The sequence below is a fragment of the Hypomesus nipponensis genome, chromosome 10 (genome assembly GCF_054491055.1).
Source record: "Hypomesus nipponensis isolate SF chromosome 10, ASM5449105v1, whole genome shotgun sequence".
NCBI lineage: Eukaryota > Metazoa > Chordata > Actinopteri > Osmeriformes > Osmeridae > Hypomesus > Hypomesus nipponensis.
In genome coordinates, this window is record NC_140370.1 from 5,739,025 (window position 1) to 5,765,724 (window position 26,700).

At 43.1% G+C, this 26,700-nt stretch overlaps 5 protein-coding genes across 9 annotated transcripts; 3 read left to right on the forward strand and 2 right to left on the reverse strand.

The window, feature by feature from the left end:
- The first annotated feature begins 36 nt into the window (after positions 1 to 36).
- LOC146271002 (vasculin-like protein 1) lies at positions 37 to 7,424 on the forward strand. Of its 5 annotated transcripts, XM_084706820.1 has the most exons (13): positions 571 to 811; positions 1,645 to 1,735; positions 1,819 to 2,980; positions 3,552 to 3,666; positions 4,379 to 4,508; positions 4,743 to 5,071; positions 5,222 to 5,297; positions 5,429 to 5,616; positions 5,723 to 5,866; positions 6,051 to 6,203; positions 6,458 to 6,564; positions 6,681 to 6,783; positions 6,894 to 7,424. In XM_084706820.1, exons 4-13 carry the CDS (start codon positions 3,607 to 3,609, stop codon positions 7,065 to 7,067), a joined length of 1,464 nt encoding a protein of 487 aa, XP_084562946.1. In that variant the 5' UTR covers positions 571 to 811; positions 1,645 to 1,735; positions 1,819 to 2,980; positions 3,552 to 3,606; the 3' UTR covers positions 7,068 to 7,424. The 5 variants fall into 5 exon arrangements, with proteins under 5 accessions (XP_084562944.1, XP_084562945.1, XP_084562947.1 ...); XM_084706818.1 differs by lacking the exon at positions 571 to 811 and adding an exon at positions 37 to 210 and having other exon boundaries at positions 1,645 to 2,980; XM_084706819.1 differs by having other exon boundaries at positions 548 to 598; positions 1,645 to 2,980.
- A 416-nt stretch (positions 7,425 to 7,840) lies between these two features.
- Positions 7,841 to 11,365, reverse strand: LOC146271003 (histone-binding protein N1/N2-like). Its single transcript, XM_084706823.1, has 14 exons — positions 11,210 to 11,365; positions 10,738 to 10,851; positions 10,519 to 10,599; positions 10,316 to 10,422; positions 9,909 to 10,175; positions 9,712 to 9,770; positions 9,531 to 9,610; positions 9,372 to 9,445; positions 9,083 to 9,271; positions 8,770 to 8,942; positions 8,545 to 8,595; positions 8,371 to 8,448; positions 8,145 to 8,230; positions 7,841 to 8,004 (listed from the first exon to the last, which is right to left on the reverse strand). Exons 2-13 carry the CDS (start codon positions 10,836 to 10,838, stop codon positions 8,177 to 8,179), a joined length of 1,314 nt encoding a protein of 437 aa, XP_084562949.1. The 5' UTR covers positions 10,839 to 10,851; positions 11,210 to 11,365; the 3' UTR covers positions 7,841 to 8,004; positions 8,145 to 8,176.
- A 5,302-nt stretch (positions 11,366 to 16,667) lies between these two features.
- prdx1 (peroxiredoxin 1) lies at positions 16,668 to 19,513 on the forward strand. Its single transcript, XM_084707403.1, has 6 exons — positions 16,668 to 16,797; positions 17,592 to 17,705; positions 17,831 to 17,984; positions 18,117 to 18,239; positions 18,334 to 18,464; positions 18,696 to 19,513. The coding sequence occupies exons 2-6, from the start codon at positions 17,600 to 17,602 to the stop codon at positions 18,779 to 18,781; spliced, it is 600 nt and encodes a 199-aa protein (XP_084563529.1). The 5' UTR covers positions 16,668 to 16,797; positions 17,592 to 17,599; the 3' UTR covers positions 18,782 to 19,513.
- Positions 19,514 to 19,618: 105 nt separating this feature from the next.
- Positions 19,619 to 22,572, forward strand: zte38 (zebrafish testis-expressed 38). Its single transcript, XM_084707401.1, is given in 13 exon segments — positions 19,619 to 19,838; positions 20,117 to 20,261; positions 20,363 to 20,426; positions 20,525 to 20,561; positions 20,665 to 20,685; positions 20,858 to 20,884; positions 21,035 to 21,102; positions 21,196 to 21,239; positions 21,242 to 21,343; positions 21,570 to 21,814; positions 21,914 to 21,962; positions 22,069 to 22,109; positions 22,193 to 22,572. Coding segments are annotated over 13 exon segments (951 nt in total). The 5' UTR covers positions 19,619 to 19,787; the 3' UTR covers positions 22,250 to 22,572.
- Positions 22,573 to 22,602: 30 nt separating this feature from the next.
- Positions 22,603 to 26,556, reverse strand: aldh9a1b (aldehyde dehydrogenase 9 family, member A1b). The gene is made up of 12 exons (XM_084707400.1): positions 26,402 to 26,556; positions 26,041 to 26,229; positions 25,584 to 25,729; positions 25,358 to 25,487; positions 24,989 to 25,123; positions 24,633 to 24,829; positions 24,397 to 24,537; positions 23,983 to 24,171; positions 23,745 to 23,832; positions 23,495 to 23,636; positions 23,261 to 23,373; positions 22,603 to 23,134 (listed from the first exon to the last, which is right to left on the reverse strand). The coding sequence occupies exons 2-12, from the start codon at positions 26,216 to 26,218 to the stop codon at positions 23,040 to 23,042; spliced, it is 1,554 nt and encodes a 517-aa protein (XP_084563526.1). The 5' UTR covers positions 26,219 to 26,229; positions 26,402 to 26,556; the 3' UTR covers positions 22,603 to 23,039.
- Positions 26,557 to 26,700: the final 144 nt, after the last annotated feature.

The window sequence follows — 26,700 nt, forward strand, 5'->3', positions numbered from 1 at the left end:
ACGCTTATTTGTAGGCTACTAGTACATCAGACGATTTGGCTACATAGTCCAATCTGTCGGGCTCCAGAAATGTAAATAACTAGCTAACAACAAATGCTATTTTTTAACAAAAGACACATGAAATCGATGAAAGAGAATATTATTACATATTGACCGACTGGTATGTTATTGGGTATTGATCGTTCATAAAGATCATTCTCCTTCGATTAGGTAGGTTTTTTACGTTAGAATCTATTCTAATGATTAAGTTTGTTCGTTTAGGCTGACGTATGCTATTGCTGGATATCAATGGACCGCAAAGCGTGTAGCGTTACGTTCGAATTTGTCATGGGGGTATTTATATAACGGACCATATAGTGATTTTATATATATATATATATATATATATATATTGCTTGTGAACTTGTGTCAGTTTTTTGTCATGGCGTTTGTGCTTTACTCTAACTGGACAACTTTAAAATTAAGCATGAACCGGCGCTGAACCGGCGGATGTACATTGTGCAACCCAGATATTATAAAACGAAGTGCAGAATCCCTGTGTGTGGTGCTTTACAGTAGGTGGCCATTTTGAAACTGTGTTGTTCTTCCAACGTATCAGGTCTGTTTACCTTTGCAGAAAATTGACAGCAATGGTTAGAGGCCGTATTTGCTATCAAATATAACATTATAACACATATATTAGCTACTTTTTATTAACACTATTGGAAATGCATGCACTAGTGTGTCACAATTCATGCAATTTTTCCTATAAACAATATTATCTAGTTAGCTACCACTACTAGCCCATTTTGTTGGCTAGCGACTAGTCACGGTAAGGACTACTGTATTAGTGGGATTTATTGCGCTAGGTAGCTAGCTAAATAGCAGCAGCGTGCATTACTTTTAAGGCTATCACGCTGTCGTTAGCTGGTTGTGGTTGCCATTTGACATGGCAATATAGATCCAAAAGGGAGTTATTAGGTAGGCAGATTGGAGTTTCACTTCCCGTGCCTGATGCATGTCCTCGGTCGTTGTGCCATGGTCATGACATGCACCATTTGGCTAGCTATGACCATCTGACAATAATGTCTCTATGTTATTCACGGTTATCAGGATAAACTATAATAAGTGTATAAAATATTGGGTGAGGATAAAGTTGAGTTTATAATGTAGTATTGTGATTTGGTGTCAGAATCTTCATGTCTTATTATGGTGGCTCTTATTTGTATTTATGGTATGACACACCCTTACTGGACTTTGTTAGAGGCAAGGGAGTAAGGAAGAAGCCTAGCTGTTCATATCAAGGTTATATGTATTGTAAGAATATTTCTGACATGCTAACTCATTGTTGAAACAGGGGAATCGGAAAATAGAATGACATATGATATGTGATATTGCTTGTCTTCAAAAGCATCGTTTTCTTGTTTTTGCCATCCTTTTAAATGTGAGTGTATATTTGGCTCCACTAAATGTGTTACGGAAGTTAAGAGACGTTAACTTTTTCTTATTTTTCTTATAGCTATAAAGTGCTTACCTAAAAGCAGGTGTGCACATGGAGAAATAAAGGACGAGGTTATGTAGGCAATTCCACATGTTAAAGTTCTGCTAAATTAACCCTACATTCTGAGTAATTGATTGTCTTCTAATCTTCCCTTTTTTTTGCAGATCTTCGTCTATAGAAGTCGTTGTTGAAAACTTGGAAAAGTCTGAAAATACTCGGATTAGTAGGGAAAAGCTCAGCCTGTAGGAATACGGAGTGGGTACAGATCAGACACATTGTATCTCCGAACTGCTTTTCTGCTTAAAAAAACGAAAACATTTTCATTTGGTTTTTTGAAGGAGTCCCACTTTATGGAACAATTGTTTTTCAACAAAGGAGTCCCAAATGTTTTAGGACACTCAAGGTTGCTGGCAAGGGATTGCTACTGTTAACTCACTCATCTATGAAATCTGAACTATTGCACCTGCTTACTGCAAACTGACAACCACAGATAAATCCATTGGCAGCAAGCAAATGTAAATGCAAGGCAGATGATGAAAACACAAGACACGGGCCACTGAAGGATGCAGTTGTCTTAAGCACACGTTGAATGGCAACTTCATCATGCATTGTCCTGCAGTATCAAAGTTTCACTGACTACAACTGAAGATGACAGCAATGTAACAGTGGGTTGCACTTCCTTTATTGACATGTGACTTTGAAACTAGGAAGCTGTTTTTCTTCGACTTGGGACAGCTTTTTCACCAGTTTAATGAGGTGAGCTGTGGTATTCGGTGATCTCTGTTGGAAAGTAAAGACTGTCTTGAAACAGATTCTTTTGTGCACGCAGTTGGGCAGAGTAAAAAATGACTCGGTAAGAGGAGGAGGTATACAAGCTAGCACTCTGGTGTAGCTGAACCCGCTGGAACTTCCCTCTCCACTGGACGTGAAGGTGAACCAGTCCTGTTCACTCAGACAGATAAATCAATGCCCCAGCGCTTCCACAGACTGCTCCCTCATTTCACCCAACAACCTGCGTCGGCCTCTCCTATTGGACCCGTCAATCAACTGTGCTTGCCAATCAGTACACTAAACGGCCTGTGGATTTATCCCGTCGGCATTGTGTCTGCCTCTTGAGTTGTAACAAAGGAGTTGGTGAAAAATCTAACTTCAAGACATATTCTGTGGGAGTCCGCAGTCTTGTAAACAATTACAAAACATCCACTTACTTGAGCCACTCGATACTCTTCACAACCTGTCAAATCAGCTGCCCCTCCACCCCCATTCCAAAGTCCTCTGGATCACTGTTCCAGATCATTCCTGCGATCCAGTAACCTGCCTACTAACGCTTCACCCTGGACGACAGGGTCTGCCTCTGGGGAAAGGGGCTGTGCTGTCCTGGAGGAGGGGCTGGCGGCGGGCAACTCTCCATCCGTAGGTGCACTCTGAGGCCAGGGCCAGTGGGTCTGCGGGAGCACATCCAGAGAGGAGGCAGAGGACATCAGAGCCCCTGACTCTGGGGTAATGTCTCCCACTGCCTCACATGACCCGCTGGTTCATACACCTTTTGAGATGCTTAACTGGGAGCGCACACGGAGTCAGTTGTAATGTTCAATGATTTTTCCCCTCAGAGAAGTGGCTACCACTATCATAGTGATTAGAGTTCCCAGACATGAGGTACTGAGGATGCTATTTATTCCCGGACCCTGACAGTGTAGTTAAATGTCATTTTCTTTCAACCCCGGGTTGGTTGTCGCACACACTGGCTTCTCACTTCAATAGTTGAAGCAAATGACAGTAAAGCTGCTCGACACTGAGTTGTTCAACTCTCCCCCTCATCCTTGTCACGCAGCCATCCACCTCACAGGCACAGCTGCAGCAGAAGTTTATCTTTGTTGTTTGGAGGCTAAAAATACCTTGTGGGATATCTCTGGGGAGATGATTCTAACGTTAAGAATCTGGGGAAAAAAGAACGATACTGATCTTTTTATAGAGTTACTGAATGCGATCAGTATCGTAAGGGAAGAATGCAAGTGCATAATATGGCACATATTGGTGTTAAGTTAACTAAAACAACATTTTTCACTTTTAGATCCCTGCCATGAGGTTTGATGCCTCAATCCACTGACCGGAAACACTGGACCTAAATGGCGCAGCATGACTTTGTCCCTGCCTGGCTCAACTTCTCCACACCCCAGCCTGCCAAGGTGAGCCCAGCTTGTGCATCTGACTGGGACTTATGTTGACTGTGTGTGTGTTTTTGTGTGTGTATGTTTTACTGGGGCTGCCTGTACTGTAGGTAAGGTGTGTGTGTGCAGGCCAAAGTGCCTGCATGATCCCTCAAAGGTCATTTGTGGGATCAGGGACAGGTTACCCACACAAACCAATAAAGATCAGGAGAAGGTTGCACATACTCTCCCGGAAAACAAATAAGGGGACTTATTTAGGTCCTTAGTTTGTTAACAAGGCCAGAACATTGAGGTTTTATTAGCTATGATAATTCCTCTGGGTACACATCTTGTCTAACTTCAGGCTCTGAAGTTAATCTACTGCCCAAGCAGAGTGGCTGAAGGAGGAGGAGCTTATTTTAAAGATGTGGTTGGCCTCTCCAGCTAAATGAGATCAGTGTTTATATAAACTGGGTGTAATCTGGCTGTTAGGGTGTATACCAGGTAACCTGTCTGGGTCAAAAGAGACTTCCAGACTGTGCTCCTTCACCTCCTCTCAGGCTCCACTCACAGGGAAGGAAAGGGGGCAAGGAAAGGGGGAAAGGAAAGGGGAAAGAAGGGGTTGAATGTTGGTTGGCTAGGTTAAGAGAATCTTAACAGAAGGCACGTTTGTTATGTCAATCGAAGCCACTCGGGAACAAGATTGTTTACACTCCTTGACACCCCGTTGTTTCCTTCCTACTACCCATAGTCCCCTTCTGCCAGCCTTGAGAAGCATGGCGAGCCCCATCACCACCGGGATGGTCGTGTCTCAGTGAGCCGACGCAGACACAACTCCTCGGACGGCTTCTTTAACAATGGGCCCCTGCGCGCTCCAGCAGGTAACCCCAGACACTAGCAATCGATCACATTCATATTTACAACAGCCCCTTTCTCATTTTTAGGTTTTTACAAACAATATCATGACCGGCTTGACAGTTACCTACAGATTTCAACCTAAATCCCCACAGATATTAAGTGGCTCACAGGCGAGAGATTTAACAGTAGGCTTCCTTCAACCAGAAGTGGTTAACACCACAGCTGGGTTCTTGATAAGTGTTCTCCTTCCTGCTCAGGTGATGGCTGGCAGCAGCCTTCTCTCCTCCTGAGACATGACTCTGTGGACTCAGGGGTGGCGAAGGGGGGGCACGGGGGACTGGCGGGGGGGTCCAGCTGGAAGGAGGCGCCCAGCTGGCACGGCACACCCCGGGGGCCGCAGGACAGTCACCACCACCAGGGACGGCACCCCAAACGAGGGGGAGGGGACAGGGACAGACAGGGGGGGCATCGGCAACGCAACGGCAACTTTCATCCCCGCAAGACCACCGCTTTTCAGGACAAGTTCCCCAAAGAGGAACGCAAGGACAGCAAGGAGGACAAGCTGAAGTTTGTAGAAGAAGACTTTGTAAGTACTTCCACCAGTCCCTGACAGAAGTGTGGTGTGTGTTCTGGCATGGTAGCGTTGACTAGAAAACCAGTGACCACAGATACACAAATCATCATTGTAGAAGCTACAATTATACATTTTTCTTCTGCATGCACCTCCTTCCTACAGCCCTCCCTCAACCCTGAAACAACTGGAAAGCCGGGGACCCAGATGAGAGCCGTGCCTCCCCATGCAGGAGTGTGGGGTTAGTCGTCCACAATTTTTAACTAATCGCTGGGTTTACTTACGTTGTCCCTCACTTCTTAGCCCTTCCCTCCCTCTCCCCCCTCCCCTCCTCCAGTCTGCCTAATTGGCTCGTTTTCCATATTTCTCCAGAGAACCCCCCCAGTGGGAAACAGATGGTGTCTAAAATGCTGGTCATCAAGAAGGTTTCCAAAGAGGACTCCAGCACCGCCTTCTCTGCAGGATTTGCCAGTGCCGGTGCCCTTCCCTCCAACGGTAGCAAAGCACCCATCGCAGGCTCCAGCATCTACAAGAATCTGGTTCCCAAGCCTGTCACCAAGGTAATCGTTGGCTCCAATGATGTCCATTTAGATTGATTAAGCTGGGACAGCCAGAGAAACTCACCCATTGCTCTGTCTCATTGGGACCTGTACATTTTTGTGTCAGAGCGCCCAGTGGAAGCCCAGTGGGAGGGATATCTCCAAACCTGGCCTCCACCTGGCAGGCCGAGACTCTGTCTTCACCAGCCCGGTCTCTGCAGCCAAACCCAGCCACCCAACCAGCACCCCACCACACAACACCCCCAAAGAGGTGAGGGCAGCACAGCTGACCTTCTTTTAGGAAGCAACCCTTCAGAAACTCGGACACAAAAGGAATATGTGCGCATGTGTCCAGCTGTTCAAAACATTACCAGCAGTTCAACACAAAAGCATGGCCTCACCTCTCTCTCTAATCTCTCTCTATCCTTGTCCCTCTCTGTCTCCTGACCTCACAGCAGCATCCCTCCAGCACGACCCCTCCCATAGACATTGCCCCGTCACGCCTGAAGCTGATGCGTCGCGGTCCGGATCGCAAGAGTGAGTTCCTTCGAGCGCTGAAGGACGAGGGCACCGGAGAGCTGACGGGCAGCAGCAGCAGCCCTGGAGAGGTGAGGACCACGACTGACCTGTAGCTGCCCCTGTACACTGCTAAAGCCTCTCTTCCCTTGACTATACAGAGAGTTGTTGGTATTACGGATGTATCCTATCATTGCAAGAAAGACAGGTACATGTCTTCTTGGTTTCCGTAGAGAAAAAGGTTTTCGGTTAATTCAACAAAATTAGACTTGTCGTTTTTAGAATATTGTGTACTGGGTGGGGAGTCATGATGGATAGTGAGCTTTGTGTATGCTGTGACATTCAGGGTGAAAGCAGCACCCCCGAGCCCAGAGGCCACGAGAACGGCCTGTCCCATTCCCTTAGTGACTCAGACACAGAGCACCTGTCAGGCTCCCTGGAGGCAGAACACAGGCGAGTCAGCACACACACACACACACACTCACACCCATACACAATGCTATCTGGCTCAGCTTGCTACTCTATGGTCTAACACACACACACTAAGTTGTATTTATGGCCTATTACAGGTTGTTGAAGGCCATGGGCTGGCAGGAATACCCAGAAAACGATGACAACTTCTTGCCCCTGACTGAGGATGAGCTTAGAGAGTTCCAGACTAAAACGGAACAGGTCTGTCTTTAGGTCCATGTAGACCGTGTTAACATGCCAGGAGGACAGAAACTATCCATCAAACGTGTAACCAAATAACCAGGCTGCTTTCTAACGGTCTGATCTTCCAGATGAAGAGGAACGGTCTGCAGAGGAACGGAGTTCTGGTCCCGAGAGCGCGCTGTGTAACCCTCCACTTCACCCCCTGGAGGAGTGTGGCGGAGGCTCACCTGGAGGAGGGCTCAGAACCAGACACCAGTAGCAGCAGTCAGACCTCCGACGACGACGACTACATCCAAACCTGACGTAGCTTTACCGAAAACAAAACCAAGACGCCCTCCTGCTTCAAGTCTCCTGTCAGCTTTCAGTTTAATAGCACCATTTTTACTTTTTGTTGTTGTCGTTCTTGCACAAGGGAAAACCAATCATATCCCAGTGAAGGGGGAGTCCTCCTCCACCAGACGTCTTTTTCCCTGCGTCTCCACCTTCACTGCAGCCCCTCGCCTCCCCTTGTTTCCTCGCTTTGTGGAACTGAGTGTTCAACAAAAGGGCAACAAATGCACACGATTCTGCTTTTAAACAGACTAACTCATTTCATTGACGATGACACATTAAGGATAATAAAATTGGTTCCTGACAAGCTGAGTTCTTTCCTAGATGAATCTGGTTTTGTTTTATTTCTGGTTACATTTACATTTAGTCATTTAGCAGACGCTCTTATCCAGAGCGACTTACAGTAAGTACAGGGACATTCCCCCAAGGCAGGGTGAAGTGCCTTTCCCAAGGACACAGCGTAATTTGGCTCGGCCGGGAATCGAACTGGCGACCTTCAGATTACTAGCCCGATTCCTTAACCGCTCAGCCACCTGACTCCCTAATGGGAATCCCTCCCTCCCTGGTGAAGTGGTTAAGTCATACTGAGGACATAACCGTTCAAGCTAACCCAGAAACCCTGATGTGCATTTCGCATCATGCTGTGGACTTCTGGTGTCCAAATTCTAGTCTCATTTGTGGACTACTGTTACACCACAAGCTTTTCACCATCCTGGATGTTGTGTCTTACAATTTTTAAGCCATGTGATTAAAGCTAACTTTTATTGACAAATCAAGCATACAGGTATACAAAAGGGGTAACATACATAAATGCATATTTACAACAGTACATCAGCATCAGTATGAACGGTGGGTTGGCTTGGTTGGTTTCCAGGTGATGCATCACTGTGGAGCTTAAGGATTCACTGGCTGCAGGTAGGAAACAGAAAACACTCAGCATAGTAGCATGGGGATTCAGGAATCTTTTAAATGACAAACCTATGGGTTTCATACACACAAAAAAAGTAGGTGACCAGTTAACTTTGATCAGGTGTAATTCTAGACCTCACCACATCCGTCATCTCAACCACTTTACTGCCGGTCACATGGGCTTGTATTTCTTGTCGTCCTTAACTGGACTTTCATCTGGTTTCCTCTGACAAGCCATACGCAAAAAAGACATTGATAAAGCAGTCCGTCAGTCTCCCTGGTTGTATGCGTATACACAAGGCAAGGTCTTAACAGAGCAGGTCATCATCTTGACTGGCAGACCCACCACATGTTCCGTGTACTCACCTTCTTCCTGACTAAGTGGGAGATATCAGATGCTGCTGACTTTGTGGGGGCATTTTCATTGGTGGATTTGACTGGGATCTGATTGGTGGGAAAAACAGAGGCACAGACATTAATAGAGATTCCGGCCTGAGTGAGTGAAGAGCAGGGTCACCTGGCAGGGTGGGTCTGACTTACCACTGATGCTGGGGCTGTGCCGTTTTGAGCTGGAAATGGTGATTCACCCGACTGAAAGAAAATGGAATTATCATTGTGACAGAGCGCTTACATCCACGTAAGTCAAAACTCCCTTCAGTTGAGCATTCCTGTCACAGCTAGCACTTACACTTGTGTTATATACTAAGACCTAAGCAATCATATGAAGAGGTACACAACTCTGGGTGGAGCCCCCCCTCAACTCACCAGTGCTCCCTGGATGGCCTCCGCTGCAGTGTTGCCCATCTTCAGGCCCTCTGACGCGTCCTCAATCCTCTCCTTGATGTCGGGCAGCAGAGCCTTGAGCTCCTCCACCTCCTTCCTCTCCTCCGAGGCAGCCTCTGGTCCCTCGGCCTGCTCAATCACCGCCTGCAGCTTGGCTGGAAGACACACAGCAGGCGTTGGCAAAAACAGGTGACACTTATCATGAGCCTGTGTGCCGTTCAGAATATCGACTAGCTGCAGTTTGTACGCCAATGCTGTGGTTCGTTCATGGAACTCGAGAAAGGGAGATCCTCACCCAGCCTGCTGTTGATGACAGCAATGGAGCTGTTGAACTGCTCGATGGCCTGGCTGTACTGGTCGGTGAGGGTGAAGTTCAGGCCCAGCTGGCAGTGGGTCTCAGCCAGGAGACGGCTGTCAGGGGGCAGGTGCTTCTTCTGCAGGGCCAGACACTCCTGGAAGTCCTCCACTGCCTGTGGGTAGTTCCCTGGGACAATCAGAAGACCAATGGTTAGGACCAAGCTGAAGGAATACGTGTCTGAGTCTTGACAACAGTATGAGGACATAGCTTGATTCTAAAAGTATACCTGATTCAGCAGCAACTTCCCCAAGTTTTAGATGAGCCTGGGCTGCCAACAGCTGGTCCTCTTTACTTTTTTTCCTTTCAAACAAAAACAGGGATATATCAAACAGGACAAGGCTTCAGTTGTAGTTTGAGGCTGAAAGGTAGTAAGCTAGAACTGTACCTCTTGTAGATGACTTTGGCTATCTCTAACATCTCCCAGGCCAACTGCAGGTTGCCCACTTCCTCCTCATCATCACTGTCCTGACAAGAGTGGTGCATGATTGGTTTAGTATCACAACAACATCTGGACTAGACAACGGGACCACGCCTGTGTTATTAGTCGAGTGTGTGACATGTCTTACTTTAATGTCTTCAATGGCCTCCTCTTCTGCTTGCCCCTCTTCTTGTTCTCCATCCTGACCTTCAGAAAGACAAGAATCATTGTGGGTTAACCACCTGTGAACCACCAGACATGCATTGATCCTGTTTTGTATTTTAAAAAATTGCTATTACAGAGGCGTGTCCAAACGGTACGTAGGTGAGAACAGAAGTCACTTACCCCCTTCCTTATCCTCCTCCTCCTCCTCTTTTTCTTCCTCCTCCGGGTGTTCCGCTGACGACTTCTCTGTAACACCGTTCACTCCATTTTGTTTTGTCTGTCCATCAACTGGGGCTGCTCCATTAACATGGCCGTTTGTCACTGGTTCTTTCTCCTTCAACGCACTCCCCTCTGAGTCTTCCTTTACTGAACTCTCCTCGGAATCCTTCTTCTCCTCCTCTGCCATTGCATCATAGACCTGGACTCTTAGCTCATCTCTGGTCTTCTCTGTCAACACACACAAAAAAAACTAAAGGACATGGCTAGGTTGGTGCATAACATTTTAAGTAAACTAAAAAAAAATGTTTTTAAAAAGCAGAGAGCATTTGCCAAACACACATCACATGCTCTATCATGTAAATGGTTACCATCAACATTTTCAGTGCTCTCAATGTTGGAGTCTTTGGGCTTCTCCTCCTCCGCATCCTCCTCAGGTACGCCCTCTAATGCGTTCCCCAGGACAGTGTTCTCCATCCTGTAACAACACAACATGGTTGTACCTTCTATAACGCTCAGGTCCTTCGAGAAGATCAAAGTGTTGAGCACATCAGGGAAGTTGAAGACCACTCACCTGGCCAAAGTCAGGAGAGCTTTACCACACAGGAAGAAAGCCTCTCCACACTCATCAGCAGTGTCTCCATATTTCTTGGCTCTGGAAATCACAGGTTGCAAAACATTCGACATTTCACAATTCTTTCATTGCAAGATGTTGTCATTTTACGACAAACATTCAAAGTATCTTAAATGAATCCAAAATGAATGAATGCTACGTGGTATGTAAAACACTCACAATATACTACAGGCGTCCTGAAGAACGTTGACCGCTGATACTGCATCTCCCATGATGAGATGTCTCTTCCCAGTTCCAATCAATGTATTTGCTTCCTCCATGGTGTAGTTACCACTGAGGATTTAAAAGAAACTCATTCCCGTATCACGGTATCTTCATTGTCTACTATGCCGCTGAATGAGGGATAGTATCTTCGCCCTTATTCTTTGGACTTTCTTGTCTGATTTTCCAGACATTTCTTAAATTTAGATGACCTGGCTACTGTATCATTACAGTATCTAGCTATGCTACGATACTTTTAAATCGACCCATGCCTACAGTACTTAGTAAATTAACTAGCTCTGTGATAGGTACAGTAGCTAGAGCTACCTAACACACACGCTTGTTCTACGCAGAACAAAAGAAAGCGATTGAAAAGTTTACATAGATTTAAAAGCTTACAAATATTAAATATATGTAAATGTATACATACCGGCTTTATAATAAAAAGTGTAATAATAGTGCAATCACACGGTCAGTATGATTCTGGACACACTGACTGCCCTATTGCTGCTCGACTGTGCTTGTTGTAGTTTTTTTTTCTTCAATTTAGCGCGAAAACCAAGTTGTGGTTTCCGGTCTCCTTCGGGTCGATATCTACTTAGGAAAACGTGGACGGTCGAGGCCAGTGCCAAAGTTGATTCCTTACTTGTACCTTGGGTTCAGGGGGGTATCATAGGGGACATATTTTGCATTAACTAAGATATGAAGGCACCCAGGTTGGAATAACTTAATTTAAAAAGTTAAAAGATAAAAAAAAAAAAAAAAAAAAAGCCAGATAATAGTACGTCAGATGAAGTTACATTTATTTAGGCAGTACATCTTCATTGAGGAATGACAGAGTGAGAGAATGATGGCCTGACATGTGCTGTGGACAAGCTATTCAAGCTCTACAGGGTATGCAACTTGACTTATCCACCACAGCTCAGCTGTGTGTTCACCTTCTTGAAGTACATCTATTATTTGACCATTTCACCAACAGGAAAGCCAAGGTAGAGTTTATCTCAAAGCTTCAGGCTGTCCAGTAAATCAAAGGAGAATGTCTGACATCTCAAACTCATTTTAAGGGGGTTAAAAGAAATGTCTGGGTTCACATCTATGCATCTTAATAATAGGTATGTTTTGCACAGCTGACAACTTGATTCCATTAAATAATTATGACAATTTTAAACACTGCCTTTTAAACCCCATTAGATGTGTCAAAGTGAGTCATTTCAATGGAGCCCAACAGAGGACAGTCTACAACTTTTTGGAATAGAAAGGTAGCCTACTCTAATTAAAGTCACATGAACTACTAATAGACACCATAAATAAAGACAGATTAATTTGGTCAAACACAGCATGAAGGCTTTTACAATTGAGGGCTGTACCCAAATACTAGGGTTTCAAATGCAGTGTGGGCATGATGATTAATCAAATGAACTTAACTTCAGAGACATAGCAACTAGGGTGACCAGAAGCATGAGCGTGACCCAGCGTGACCCATCCGAATTCGAATAAAAAATGACAAAAGTGCAAGAGAGATGCAAATTGTCAGCCATTAGAGAAATGTTGTATGGATAGGGTAAAATGTCATATTATTAATGAGGGTTGTGTGTCTCAAGGTACGTAGTCCTGTTTTGTGAACTTTCATTTTGCCACTCTCATGGGCAGCATAAAGATAGTTTGCTGTGTTCAGTATGGCTGCAGTGGAGTCAATATAAGTTGAGTGCACAAAAACCTTCTGTAAATTATTTTCTGGGTTGTAATTCTCAGTTTTTACACTGGAGAGAAGCCCTACAGCTGTGACCTTTGTGGTAAAACTTTTAGCCATGTTATTACTCTTAACAGCCACTGCAGGATCCACACTGGAGAGAAGCCCTAAAGCTGTGACCTCAGTGGTAAAACGTTTTGTGCGGCTGGCCACTTAAGAGGTCACCGCAAGCTCCACAATAGATAAGCTTAAAGCTCTAAAGAGACACCTGCGTATCCAAAATAAAAAAAAATAAAAAAGCAGTGATGTCTGGGAGTAAGTTATCCCAGCAGTCACCACCTGAGAGAATTTCTGTATGACCCACAGCTGGAAGAACTACTGGCCTACACCTTCTGGGACAGCACATGCAGTAACACCAGATCTACAGTCCAACATGGCTGCACACACACAGGAAATGATACTCTACCCCTGTAGCGATGGAGGGAAGCTGTGTCAGACCGGGTAGAAACCTGATGAAATCTGGCTGACACCTTTCTGTTCTGCAGCAAGTAAATTCAAGCACCTGGAATTTGTGTTGAGGGGCGTGTGGGTCGTTCCAAACGCAAAATGAAAATGTATTAGCATTTCCTGTGATAGTAGACTTGGTGGTTCTGATGGAGAAGGTTACTGTGTCTCTCACCAGGTGATCATTTGCTATGTTTTTCAGACCATACTGAATATATTTCAGCCAATATTGACTGATTATGTTGAATCTGTCTATATGTACTACAACTGTATTGATGTCCTGTTGTTCTATGAACTTTCTTTCTGCTATTCTTTCTACATAAACTAGTTGTTGCTTTTCATAAAAGTGCCTGCTAAATGAATATTCATTGATTCACGTCAATACTTTATTATTACTTGGTGTCAGTCTGTTAGCTTTGTTAGTAAATGAAAAGCATTTTGAAAAGTGAAATAAAAAATAAAGTTTCCTGAAACACCTTGTCTATCTTGGTTGATTTGTTTTTATGACAGTTTACCTAAATTGGTGTGTTTCCAAAATACTTGTGAACATAGGACAGAAGTTACTGACAAACTGTATTTCACTGCATTTTTGACATGTTCGAGTATGTCATTCTCAATATTGGATGTCCATTGTGCTCATGAGTATGTGTCGTATTGGGGGTTGTAATAATAATTAAAATCGTATCTCAACAAACTTTTTACTTAATTTTAATATTGTGCTTTATCGCTTTGTAAATTTACGTTACAACAGTGGATAGGATCCTGACATTGGAAGGCCACAACATGTAGTTTTTTTTACAATAAAACAACATTTAGGCTTACTTAGATGGGCTTGTAGATGTGAAGGAATTCACCTATACACTTCAAGTATCATAGAAATCTATTTGCTCGATTGGATACCAAAATAGTCAGAAGCTATTTCAATTACTTGTCCAAAACAAACATCCTGAATAATGTTGCTGATGACCAGTGCAATGCACACTGATCTTCATTCCTTGTAGAGTAGGGACACACATTCTCTGTATTACATTACAAGTCAAGGATCTTGAGACTGAATGGTTGTAAAACAAAGGAGTTAATTGTCCTGTTTACCAGATAATAGCCTAATAACAGGGCAGTTTACACATGTCTCTCCTACATCACTGGAATCTTCTCAAACACATGTATTTTACCCTCCAAGTTAGTTTAGATTGGATCTCATTAGACTATTGCATAACCTGCTGTGTGTTTATAATATAAACGTAGATAAAGTCCCTCTCTGTTTGGGTTAAAGGAACATCTTCAGAAGTGAAATTTGCACCAGGGAGAGAAGTTACTAACAAACAAGTGGAACTGGAAACTATTAAAGTTTTCTTATTTGTTTCAAGTTCCTCTAAGGATATGTTTCTCCTTATTCAACTGTCTATGACTGGCTGCCTTCTTCTGTATGTGTTGAGACAAAGAAGACTGTGGAACAGAGACGTGTTAAACAACAACTTTATGGAAGAGTTCTGGGTACATTGGGATCTTTTTGGAGTTATCAAAAAACGGCAAAGCTGCCTCAATTAACAGGGCGAGGGAGATGGGTAAGCCAAACTTGCTGTCCGGTTAAGTGCATAAGTCGTAGGCCTAGCCTAGGCATGTAGGGTAATTGACAAAACCAGACATAACAGGAATGCTGTTCATTAGCCAAAGTGGATGTGGACCAAGTGAAGCCTTTCTGACAGTAATCATTGGTTTAAGCAAAAAATTATGATAAGGAAGAGTGCCCGGCAGAACTAGCATTATCCTTGTGCCGTTCTGTAATAGGGTGACCTGACGTTTGTATTTTGTGCACAAATTTGATTGAACCGCAAAAGCATTACAGATATGAGATGCAAGTGCCGACTCAGAGTCTACACACTTTGTATTGTGAAGCCATTGGGACGCTTGGATCATAAATATACATTTGCAGGATGTCCCATTTTGTATATTATGTGTAAACGTATATTAAACTACATGAACATAAACTCCATTATTAAACTCTACACACCTGCATTCAATTCAGTTGTTTTAGACAACCCAGCCAAAACACAAGCTGCCAACCCAGGTAACAGAGAGCCTCCTTGCTGTCAGTGCCTGCTGTGAGGGGACTGATCATGTAAGCCTCCTGCTGGCTGGAGCCCTGTGACAGCCCTGTCTCTGCAGGCCTGGACTTGGCATCCAATCAAGCTCACACTGAGACTTACACTGTTGATCATCCATGCTTCAACAATACACTAAGTGGACCATTACCTCAAGCCTGAAAATAACATACGCAACAGTGTTGAGAATGATTGTTCAGTTGTATATGCATTTGTTTGGAGCTTTCAGGAACAATTATGTTATTTTTTGGTGGAAAATGGACTTGCGAATGTCACAGTGTGAAATGTCCTGTGTGAATATAAGGTTTTTCATATTGATTGAACTAATTACCATTTGTGTGTAGGGAGGCTTCCTTTTTGTGAGGGCAGTAAAGACAGGATGCACACAAGCGCTCTTCAAAGAGCTAATTACTGTGGAATTGGTGGTGGTCCTGATGTTGTAATTATGGCTATGTCGTGTGTTGAAAGACGAGCACAGAGGCAGCAGGCCTCGTTTGATCTGAACCTCACCGCTGCAGTTTTAATAAGAGCTTATTGTGTGTCCCCTCTTATCAAGCCCTTCATGTGGTGCCCATAGCAACAACACGCAAAGACATCACTGGGCGACAGCAGGCAGAGGTGGAGTGGCAAGCCCATGCCTGTGCTGCAGATGACAATCAATGCACTCTTCCAGGTCCAGAGAACATAGAAAAGTACACGACCCATTCGACACTCTTTCCAGGACACAGAAAAGGAATGGCAGGACTGTTTTTATTTTAGTAGTAAAATAAGTATTAGGTGCAGACGTGGAATCTGGAGTATTGTGTAATGTACTTGGGTGTGTGTTAAAGGCTTCTAACCTTCAAATACCAAACCAGTGAACAAGGAAGTAGACCAGAAATATAGTATTCAGTGTATGTTGCAACTATGTACCACTGTGAATTGCTCCACATGAAAAGAAACCGTTTTGGTTATTGAACCATTACTGGTATTCCCTAAAGGAGAATTTACAACTGAATTTTTTTATTTTTCTGGATTATGCTTTTAACATTGTAGTAAGAACTATCATTCAAGGGGAATAGCGCAAACACAGATGGTAAATTTTGAGCCTCTTTACTGTTGAGTGGTAAACAAATATTTGCTAAAGTAGAATGTCTATATTTAAACGGCATAACCATATTACTTCACAAACAACTTTACATGAGTGGGCATGTCATAAAGTGGATTAGTTGAGATGGTTTAAACTATCTTTGTGGGTCTGTGAGTCACATGCTGCTGAACCACATGCCTCTGTGACCACTACATGGCTATTGACCTGGATTAGGATGGGTTTTGTCAAGGGTAGTTTATTGTTCTCTAATTCGAAACAGGCTATGTGAAGGTAATCATTTATTACTGGGCAATAAAGTGATAGAGACTGACTGTTGCAACAATCTTAATTCATATGACTGTAACAGAAGGCTATCATTTTGAGGGTTGTGAAAGTCATGGTTTGGACTAACTCATTATACCACCACCCATGTCTTGTTCCTGGTGAATTGAGAACACTTGAGCACTGGAATGTTGAGAAAATGTGCTAAGTCATGCTTGTATGAGGTAGTCCAATAGACTGAATGAGTGTGGGTCGTGGCTGTGTCAGGGTTCTATCATCGCGAGAATTGAACTGGTCTTATATATTTTCAACCGATGCCACCCCTTTCTCGTAATTCTTTCCAAAGCTACAACTGACGGACAGAAGCTGAGGTAGGTTACCACACGTTCAATTTAACATACAAATAAAATGTTTTAGATATCTTTATCAATCAATGAATTTCATAATCAGGCTAATTGTGTACGTGGAAAAAAAAAACATTGGCTTGTTTTAAAGTATTATTTTTTGCCTAATTTTTATTCGCATCATCAGCCAGCATTACACAGCTGTCAATTTCATGATCATTTGAATAGGCCTAATTATTGCGCAAATGGCTTATTGTTCTCGGCATTTCCTTTTCTTCACACTCAATGGAATGGAAAGTTGTTGCTTAGAACAACGCTTTTCGCTTTCACTTTACTTGCAGGGTTCAAATATTTAACTCAGCCTATCATAATGAGCATGATATATCTATTTATGTCTAGAAAATAAAGTTTTGCGAAGAATGTATCAAATTATGCGATACCACGGATTTATGAGATTCCAAAGTGCAGTCAAGCGATTCAATAGGACCTTGAACATTGAACGCAAGTGCAGGACTTTGGTTCTCTACATCAGTAACCTTTACCGATGTCCCCTAATTCTCAGGGTAGACGAGATGCCCTATTGCTGAAATGGGTTCCCCTTTCTTCGTAAACAAACATCAGTGTGTGCAAATAAATGTCGGAGTGATACTTGCAATGTTTTCAGTTCACTTTAAAGTCTTCCTGATTTAGGCAATACAACTCCCAAAACACCTAATACAGAACTGAGCTTTTCTATGTGTAGATGGAAAATTATGTAGTATTACACTGGTGTGCAGCCTAAACTTGTAACAGTGTGATTAAATAGAAGGTATTTTCCCCAGAGTCAAAAATGGCTGCAGGCAATGCACACATTGGAAAACTGGCACCTGACTTCACAGCCAAGGCAGTGATGCCTGATGGCCAATTTAAAGACCTCAAGATCTCCGACTACAGAGGTACCAAACAGCATTTAATACACCAGGTGGATCCACATTGTACAATGTAATATGCTCTAATGTGTAATATGTAGGCCTACTGTAAAAAAGCACAGGAAACTGAGGTGTGTATTTTGCTGCTGCAGGGAAGTACGTGGTGTTCTTCTTCTACCCCCTGGACTTCACCTTTGTGTGCCCTACTGAGATCATCGCCTTCAGCGATGCAGCAGATGAGTTCAGGAAGATTGGCTGTGAGGTCATTGGCGCCTCTGTGGACTCCCAGTTCTGCCACCTTGCCTGGTAATGCCGAACCTTGATACTTTAACCAAACAGCCTTGAAGCATACTGTTATTGTCATTAATGTGTGTCTGAGTATTCAGAAATACTGAGTTATGACAGTCTCTGCCTTTTGTGTGGCTACGCTTCTGACAGGACAAACTTGCCTCGCAAGCAGGGAGGTCTGGGTCCCATGAAGATTCCTTTGGTGGCAGACACACTGCGTTCTATCTCCAAGGACTACGGCGTATTGAAAGAGGACGAGGGGATTGCCTACAGGTGGGGATTAGAGTGTAGAATGGCATAGACTAAACTGCACTCCATGTGTTTCTGCAGCCTGCCTGACACTTATAATATTGCCCTGTATTTGCAGAGGCCTGTTCATTATTGATGACAAGGGCATCTTGAGGCAGATCACCATCAACGACCTTCCAGTGGGGCGTTCAGTAGATGAGACCTTGCGTCTGGTCCAAGCCTTTCAGTTCACCGACAAGCACGGAGAAGGTAGTTTTAATCTTTAATCTCTGCATTCATTCCATTATTTTAATACTGACGAGCCATCTTCAAACCAAAAATCTCTCACAGAATAGACTTGAATGCCAACTCAAATGTAGTTTCAGCTAAACAAATCAATTGTGGCTAACATTCTCAATCTCTGCCGGCAAAAGATGGGAACAAAGTGTGATCTGCTATCAAAGCCAAAACATTTTACCGTTTCACGTTTGTTTCTTTCAGTCTGTCCTGCCGGCTGGAAACCAGGAAGTGACACCATCAAGCCTGACGTCCACAAAAGCAAAGACTTCTTCTCCAAGCAGGAGTAGGAAAACAAGGGTGTGCAGCATACTGTAGGAGAGATAGAAGTTATAGTTCAAGAGAACATCATTAACAGTAGTGTAGTCTACTCTATTATAACCTCCTTGAGTCTACCACTGTGCCTGTCAGACCAGGTGGGAATATGGCAGCATGTCTTTATTTGTCATTTATTTTGGGTGCACATTCTGATCAAAGTTAGAAAAGTATTTTGGTATATTCCATAGACTGTAGAAGGTGTATTCTGCAGTGTTGCAACATTTTTGTGTATTTGTTTTTGTGTACGTGTTTTGTTATTTTATATAAAAATACCAGTCATGGTTTTTCATTTGCAGCCTTATACTTAAAACATTCGCCTGTAATTCGTAAAATAAAGACCCTTTGAGAAAAACATAATTTCTCCCATTTTAATCATGTTATGCAGAATGTAAAAAATATACTGCCTAGCAAGTACGTTGCCAAGTGTACGATTGTCGTATTTACTCTGTCATTCGGTGTCTGTCAATGGCAAAGGTCCCATCATTTGATAATTTTCTCCTGTAGATGCTGAATAGGCTACAACTCGTGTTGTTTTGGTTACCTAGAGTTTTTAGTTTAAGAGCACGAGAAGCTGCTTTTGTTTTCAAATTGATTATCACGTAGCCTACGCATCAAATCCGTCAGCGGATAGGCCTAAACTACATAGTTTGAGATTGAGTGTCAAATGAGTTTGTTTCAATAAATAAGTGTTTTCTGAAATGACACATTTATGCCTTTCTTCTCATGGTTATTTCTCAAAATTTTCCTCAAATTCAATATGGTAATTTAAGCCTCTACAAACATCGTGTTCACAACTCCAACTAGTGCACGTGATTCGCGCCGACAGACTTTCTGTTGCTTTCATACCTCAGGGTTTTTAGCTAGCTGGCTATAATCAAACTAACACAAAGTTAATCTATTTGAACACCTAACTGCAAAGTTAGTTGGTTTTATAAGGTAGGAAAGCCACTGTGAATCAGTTAGATAAGAATTGCAATTATGTCAAAGTCAAAGATGTGCAACAGACCAAAAAAGCAAGAGACTGCCCAGGTATGAACAATGATCGACTCTGGGCTGTGCAGTTTTGAGTAGCTACATATTTCCAATTCTCTACATAGGGCATAGGTGTATATTTACTCATGAGGATTTTGTATTTCTGCTTGTTTTGTTTGTACTTTTCCTCAAGATATTCAAGTGGAAGTCGATTGGTTGTTGTATTGTCCGTTTGCTAGGTTAGCCTTGTCAGTAGCACACTAGCTAACTCGGGTCAAGTAGCGCCCTCAGGCGGTTTCTTTATTGTGCAATTGTGATTTTCATTTCTGTTTCAGTGGACGAGGTTATTTGAGAACGACTTGAAAACCCAAGAACAGTCAGAGGTCTTCGTAAAACGAATGATGGCCCTGGCTGTGTCCTCCATCACATACCTCAGAGGAATATTCCCAGAGGACGCCTACAAATCTAGATATTTGGAAGGTTGTTTTTCCTGTTTTGAAAATAATACAAGGACAAACTATGAATATTTTTAGACATTGTTTTTCACAATGAAATAACTTCTGAGGATGTATGTTTTCCAGATTTATGCATCAAAGTATTACGAGAAGATTGTTCAACACCAGGTGCACGCAAAATAGTGAAATGGTAAATGTCTAAAATATTAAAGATACAGTACTTGATGAAATTGTGGTCCTGATAACACTAATTAAGGAAGGTTTGTTTTGACATCATATATTTACTAGGATGATGGGCAGCTTTGACGCATTACACAGGAGATATGTAAGTACAACATTAAGAGCTTTTTAAGTATTTGTAGCGTTTCACAATTTGTCTGCATTACTTATTACTAAAGGTTAATGCACATTTAAAATCTATTTCTCAGCTTCAGGTTGCGTTTATTGGGGTAGGTGACTCTCTTTACGACATCCATTTTATTATTTTTTTTTACAACATTTAACTCAATAATAGTGAAGTACAGTACAAGTATAGCAGTCCTCAGTGATCATTCATTTGTCTTTCTTCCTTCATTATTTTAATCAAAATAATGTTTTTCTATCTGTAATGCGTAATTGCAGGTCCACACTAATCCAGATGACCCCAACGTAAGTCCTCTGCTGAAAACATACTGATTAAACACTCACTGGATATATATTCAGGAAAAAGTTGTTTCCATTTTACAGACTCCAGAAAGTACTCTTTTCACTGGAGTGCCATGAGTTTACCTTGTTGTCATCTACTGATCTCTTCTACAGTCCATCATTGAGTCCTACCAATTCAAGTTCAGATACACAGACCAGGGACCACAGATGGACATACTCAGGTGATACGTTATCTCCCCCCCAACTGCCACCGCTCTGTCTTTTTCACTCACTCTCTCACTCCTGACTGCTTCGATTCCCCTTCAACTCCACAGCAACAAGGATGCGGAGATGAAGGTGACCATGGAGGACACCAAAAAGCATCGGTCCTCCTGACCAGAAAGTTGTTCCTCCTCCTGCAGAACCTGGACGTCCTCCCCAACGACGTGTGCCTCACCATGAAGCTCTACTACTATGACGACGGTGAGGAAACCCTGTCGCTGAACCATGTTTCATTGACGTTTTCATTTGAGGTGACAAACCAGGGCTGAATTTAAGTCATGCCGTCATCTGCTGTATAGTACAATGTTATTACCAACAGAAACTAACAGGAGCAAACTATCCCACCCATTCAATGTACTACAATGAATTCCCCACTAAGCTGGAGTTTGGAAACTAGGCTCCTTCAATCATATTCCCTATTTTCCAGTCACCCCAAGCGACTATGAGCCTCCTGGCTTTAAAGAAGGTGTGTGTGACACCCTGTGGTTCGAGGGCATGGCCGTCCACTTCCGGGTAGGGGAGGTGCAGACCCCGTTCCACACCCTGAAGGTGCGGGTGGCAGCGGAGCAGGGCCGCGTGGAGAAGCTACAGGAGGGGAAGCACCTGAGGGAAAGCCAACGGGCGTCAGCTGAAACCCAAAGCACTCTACTGGAGATAGCCACTCAGGCTGGGGTGGGGCCACAAATACACATGCTCTAATGTGAATTATAAGGAAATGAATGAATCGTGTGTTGTCACAGAATCCTTGTGTTTCATGGTGTTTATTCACAGGCCTCTGACCCTGAGGGATTTAGAGAGGAGGATTTTCCATCTGAGGATGGTAAGGATTCATAATCCCTCAGGCAAACCCAGCTTCAATAACTCACATTATATGAGGTGTGGGTGGCTTGAATTGAAGTTTACATGACATGTTTACTGTTTTACAGAGTCTGCACAATTTAAGAAACCTCAAAAAGCTGCAACAAAGGTACAGTATACTCTAAATGACTAAACAGTTTAATGTGCGTATCATAATTTGGAATATCACAACATGTTTTCAATTGGGTGCAGAGGAAAGCAGGTGCCAACAAGCTCTCAGGAAGGAAAGGAAGGAGAACTGAGCCTTGAGCCTGGCGCCCACTAGTGTTGTCAAATGTAATTTACCAAACATGTTGACTGTTCCAAATCTTATTGACTGGCCACTACTCATTTAGTTTAAGTATTATGTTGTTTGAAGTTCCTTTATACCAAACAGTTAATGAATTATTATCAAACTAATGAAACTGATGTTACAATTTTACTTATCTATAAAACATATTTGTACTCTACTATTCAAGACCATCACCTACTGAAACAGATGAAATATTTGTAATCCATTTAACTAAATTTTGTAGATGAAATATATGGAATAAAAATATTAAATTATATAATTCCTGTCCATTAATAAAATAAATAGTTGTGAATAAAGACACAGGTAAAAATATTTTGTATGTGGAATATAATTTGTATCAAATACTGTACAATTTCATAAAAAATACCTATTAAGTAATGATGCTTCTGTAAGGAATACTGTTAATCACTTGCTGCCAAATTCCCTGGCTCTTCACCACTTGGTGGATAGATTTGAGCAGCTACCTAAGATTTGACTTCGATGTACAAATCAATGGCTACAATATTAAGGCACCTTCATGACGATTCAGTTTGGCACAGTTGGTAATTTTCTTAAATTCCCCTTATAATAATTAGCATCAATAAGCAGAATTGAAATCTTAGGCAACAAAATCTGACTCACAGCCTTCATTCAGAAACCAGAGTAAGTTTAACATTCCTTAACATTTCTAGAACCTGTTCAGCTATTTGACTACAAGCCAGCATATACCCTTCCTGGAATAGAAGCATAATTTCCTTGAGGTTGTCTTCAAAAGAGGCTGTCCACGTCACTCATCTCAACAAAGACAGTCTTCAGTTGGGAGTAGAACTCTATGGTCACCTGACCGTTCTCCCTCCCAATGCCTATAGAAAGACAAAAAGGACACAGTGTCAAGTGTCTACTAGTATAATACTGTGCATTGTTCCGGTAAGACTGGTGCCATTTTGAGGAGGACACGTCATTATCCGCGTGAGTTATGGATACAGTACCGGACATTTTGTACCCTCCAAAGGGCACCTCCACAGGAGTGATGTTGTAGTTGTTAATGAAGCATGTGCCGGCGTTCAGATGCTCCACCACACGATGGGCTCGACTTACATCCCTACAGGTGCACACGCACAAAGCTACTTAAAACACTGAAACACATCAGAGTTTTCCGCAACAACTGTTAAATGTTGGTCGGTGTCACCGATTCCAGCAACAGCCATTTATGACATGACTACCTGGTAAAGACACCGGCAGCCAGACCTAGGGTGGTGTCATTGGCCCTCTGAAGCACCTCCTCCTCGGTCTCAAAGGACAACACAGACATGACGGGCCCAAAGATCTCCTCCTTCACACACGTCATCTCATCCCTACAACCACCTTAACAGAGCAGAGGTAGAGCCAAGCAGTGCCTTAAAAAGATGGGAAGTCCTCAACAACAGTGTTAATTGTGTCCATAGATGTCAAATGGCCCTGGGGCCAGCCTACCCAATACACAGGGGGACATGAAGTATCCACCCCTGAGTTTAGGATCTGCTGGAACAAATGGCTCGCCTCCACACAACACGGTGGCGCCCTAGTTTAGGAGTTCAGTGTTAGTCAGCTCAGACTGGGCAAAGAGCCATGTCAAATTCACCACAACCGATTTATCACAACTGGTTTGATTCCCATCTACAATATTCCTACTGCAAAGGGTGATTTAATTAGCATGTAACGACAGTTGAACCTCTTTCCTGGCCTGATCCACGAAGCCTAGCACTCTGTCCAGGTGTGGCCGGTTGACCAGTGCTCCCATACGGGTGCTCTCTAAGAGAGGGTCCCCTATCTCAATGGCCTTGGTCCTCTTCACAACCTCCTCTAGGAACTCAGGTAGGATCTGGCTCTGGACGAAGACTCTGGTTCCGTTGCTACACACCTGCAAGAGACAAAATAGAAATATAACCTAAAAGATTGTTTTTCCTCCTACCCAAATGTCCACTTGCTTCATAAAGTTCAAGTGATATGGACGTTGGTCTCATGGGGTTTGAATGTCAGGGTCTGACACATTTCCTGCATGTGTTCAAGACATGTTTTGTTTGGGATCAATTAAAACACATTCAGACCAGCCACCGAGCTGTAAAGTTTCAATCATCACACCCACCTGTCCTTGGGACAGGAAGTTAGCCATGAGAGCCCCTTTCACTGCATTCTCCAGGTTGCTGTCTTCAAAGATGACCAGTGGAGACTTCCCACCCAGCTCCAGAGTCACTGGCTTCACACCTTTGGATGCCATCGCCATAATCTGTGTGTCAAGACAGACTTCATATGAAAATCTGATGTTGGGCCACCAAATCCAGGCCTCAGTGTGAGGGTAGTATTATTTCTACAGTACTTTACCTTCTTGCCTGTGGGCACACTACCAGTAAAGGATATCTTTGCCACAGTGGGGTGGTGACAGAGAAGGGTGCCTGTCTCCTGGCCGCCCTGCACTACATTGAACAGCCCCTCTGGAGCCCCGGCCTTGGCATAGATCTCAGCAAGCATCACAGCTGTAACCGGTGTCACCGGGGAGGGTTTAAACACCATGGAGTTCCCTGGAGGAATGAGACACGGCAATGAGGAAGTGGGTCAGCAGTCTTTTTATATTACAGTTGTCTATAGTTGATAATAAAAACTGTTATAACTACGTATACACGTTGTAGTTATGCTGTATATAAACGGAAGCAAATATAACTACAAGGAGAGTTTTGTACCACAGGCCAGAGCTGGGGCGGACTTCCAGGCTGCTATCTGGAAGGGGTAGTTCCAAGCACCAATCCCAACACAGACCCCCAAAGGCTCCCTCCGTGTGTAGGCGAAAGAACCCCCTGGTAGCTGCACATGCTGACCTTGAGAAAAAAACAAGTGAGGACCACTATCATCACAGGCGGAACACTAAACAGCCTCATTAACAAGTGTACTGAACCTATAGAATACACTTTAACATGTTACACAGCCTCTGAAGTAAAGATGTAAAATTATGACAAACCCAGATTCATGCAACAGAGTCAAATAATCTCCGCTTTCAACTTCCCCAATGTCGACCCTATATTTCCCAGTGGATGTAGGATGAGCTTGCTAACCTGCCAGAGTGCTGGCCACCCCTGCATAGTACTCTATACACAGCCTGGCAGAGTCCACGTCCAGACGGGCTTCTGTGATGGACTTCCCGTTGTTAACGACCTCCATCTCTGCTATCTCCTCACGCTTATCCTGCCACCAAATAACACAGCATGTCAGAGAGTGTTGCGTTTCCTGTAGACTCTACGTCCTGGCATTGTGGATGTACTAACTGTCTGGGTGGCGTACCTCGATGATTTGAGCAGCCTTAATCATGACTCGAGATCTCTCCATCCCTGACATTCGGCTCCACTCCTGGAAGGCAGACTGGGCGTTCTTCACAGCCTGGTCCACCTCCACTGCACCACAAGGCTTCAGTTCACATAGGACCCTCCCTGCAAGAATGGTACAGTTCAATGACAGTGGAACAAAGTAGGGCCTGCTATTTAGGTGAAAATACATGCCTCCATTGTAAGGGGATATGCCACATTTCTTCACTGACAGTATTATATTCATTGGTTCATCAGTCCTTCAAATATGATTTGCTGAAAATTATGACTGGTTTCAAGTATACATTATTTAGATCATGACAATTAAAAGTCATAGTCAGACAAGAAGTAACTTCCGACCAAAGTCTAATTATGTGAGAAAAAAATGGGTTGTATGACAATCAATTTCTGCAGTCAATTGTTAAACTTTAGACTACCAGTGGCAGGCTCGTAAACTCGTTCAGTGTTCGATGCATCTTTGATCCTCACGCGGTCTCCGCACCAAAAGTTGAGAGGAACTGTTATGTCGAAAGTCCCAGTTGAAGCATATTGTCTCACCGCAGAATAAAGAGCACCGGGTTTGAGCTTCCGACATTTAATAAATCTTAGATACATGACTTAAGCCCCTGCAACATAAAAGTAGATAACACATTCACGTAAACATCCAACTTGATTCATCAACATGTTATAAAGGTAAACTTCAGCAAAGATCCAACAACCATACGCCTCAAAAAGCAAAATAACTTGCATTTTGTGGGCCACTGCATCGCACAACAGTCTTTAATCGTTTTAACTTACTCTTAGAATGTTTTTAAAACCGATGTACGTCCACATATAACTAGTTTCACAAACTGTCAATTTGCAATGTAGCCAACTCGCCATAATAGTAGGCGTCTTACGTAAACCACGACACTCACTGGCTACTTGCAAGTAGGTTATAACAAAACGATTGGTTGTTTGCGCGATCATACAAAGAGGACATGGGTTAATGTTGTTGTAAAAAAAAATATGTAAGGATTATTTCGGTCATTAATATATTTGTGTACACAAAAAATATCATTAATCCCTCTCCAAAAAAATAAAAAATAAATCGGATG

Excerpts from the sequence above, each read along its gene's own strand:
- LOC146271003 (XM_084706823.1), bottom strand. The coding sequence starts at position 10,838 with ATGGAGGAAGCAAATACATTGATTGGAACTGGGAAGAGACATCTCATC. Across the intron at positions 9,611-9,711 it reads AGGCCATTGAAGACATTAAA|GACAGTGATGATGAGGAGGA; the intron begins GTAAGACATGTC and ends CACTCTTGTCAG. Across the intron at positions 8,596-8,769 it reads AGGCCATCCAGGGAGCACTG|TCGGGTGAATCACCATTTCC; the intron begins GTGAGTTGAGGG and ends ATTTTCTTTCAG.
- prdx1 (XM_084707403.1), top strand. The coding sequence starts at position 17,600 with ATGGCTGCAGGCAATGCACACATTGGAAAACTGGCACCTGACTTCACA. Across the intron at positions 17,706-17,830 it reads CAAGATCTCCGACTACAGAG|GGAAGTACGTGGTGTTCTTC; the intron begins GTACCAAACAGC and ends TTGCTGCTGCAG. Across the intron at positions 18,465-18,695 it reads CACCGACAAGCACGGAGAAG|TCTGTCCTGCCGGCTGGAAA; the intron begins GTAGTTTTAATC and ends TGTTTCTTTCAG.
- aldh9a1b (XM_084707400.1), bottom strand. The coding sequence starts at position 26,218 with ATGTATCTAAGATTTATTAAATGTCGGAAGCTCAAACCCGGTGCTCTT. Across the intron at positions 25,488-25,583 it reads AGGCTGCTCAAATCATCGAG|GATAAGCGTGAGGAGATAGC; the intron begins GTACGCCACCCA and ends ATTTGGTGGCAG. Across the intron at positions 24,172-24,396 it reads ACTTCCTGTCCCAAGGACAG|GTGTGTAGCAACGGAACCAG; the intron begins GTGGGTGTGATG and ends TGTCTCTTGCAG.
- LOC146271002 (XM_084706818.1), top strand. The coding sequence starts at position 3,607 with ATGGCGCAGCATGACTTTGTCCCTGCCTGGCTCAACTTCTCCACACCC. Across the intron at positions 5,072-5,221 it reads AGTTTGTAGAAGAAGACTTT|CCCTCCCTCAACCCTGAAAC; the intron begins GTAAGTACTTCC and ends TCCTTCCTACAG. Across the intron at positions 5,298-5,428 it reads TCCCCATGCAGGAGTGTGGG|AGAACCCCCCCAGTGGGAAA; the intron begins GTTAGTCGTCCA and ends ATATTTCTCCAG.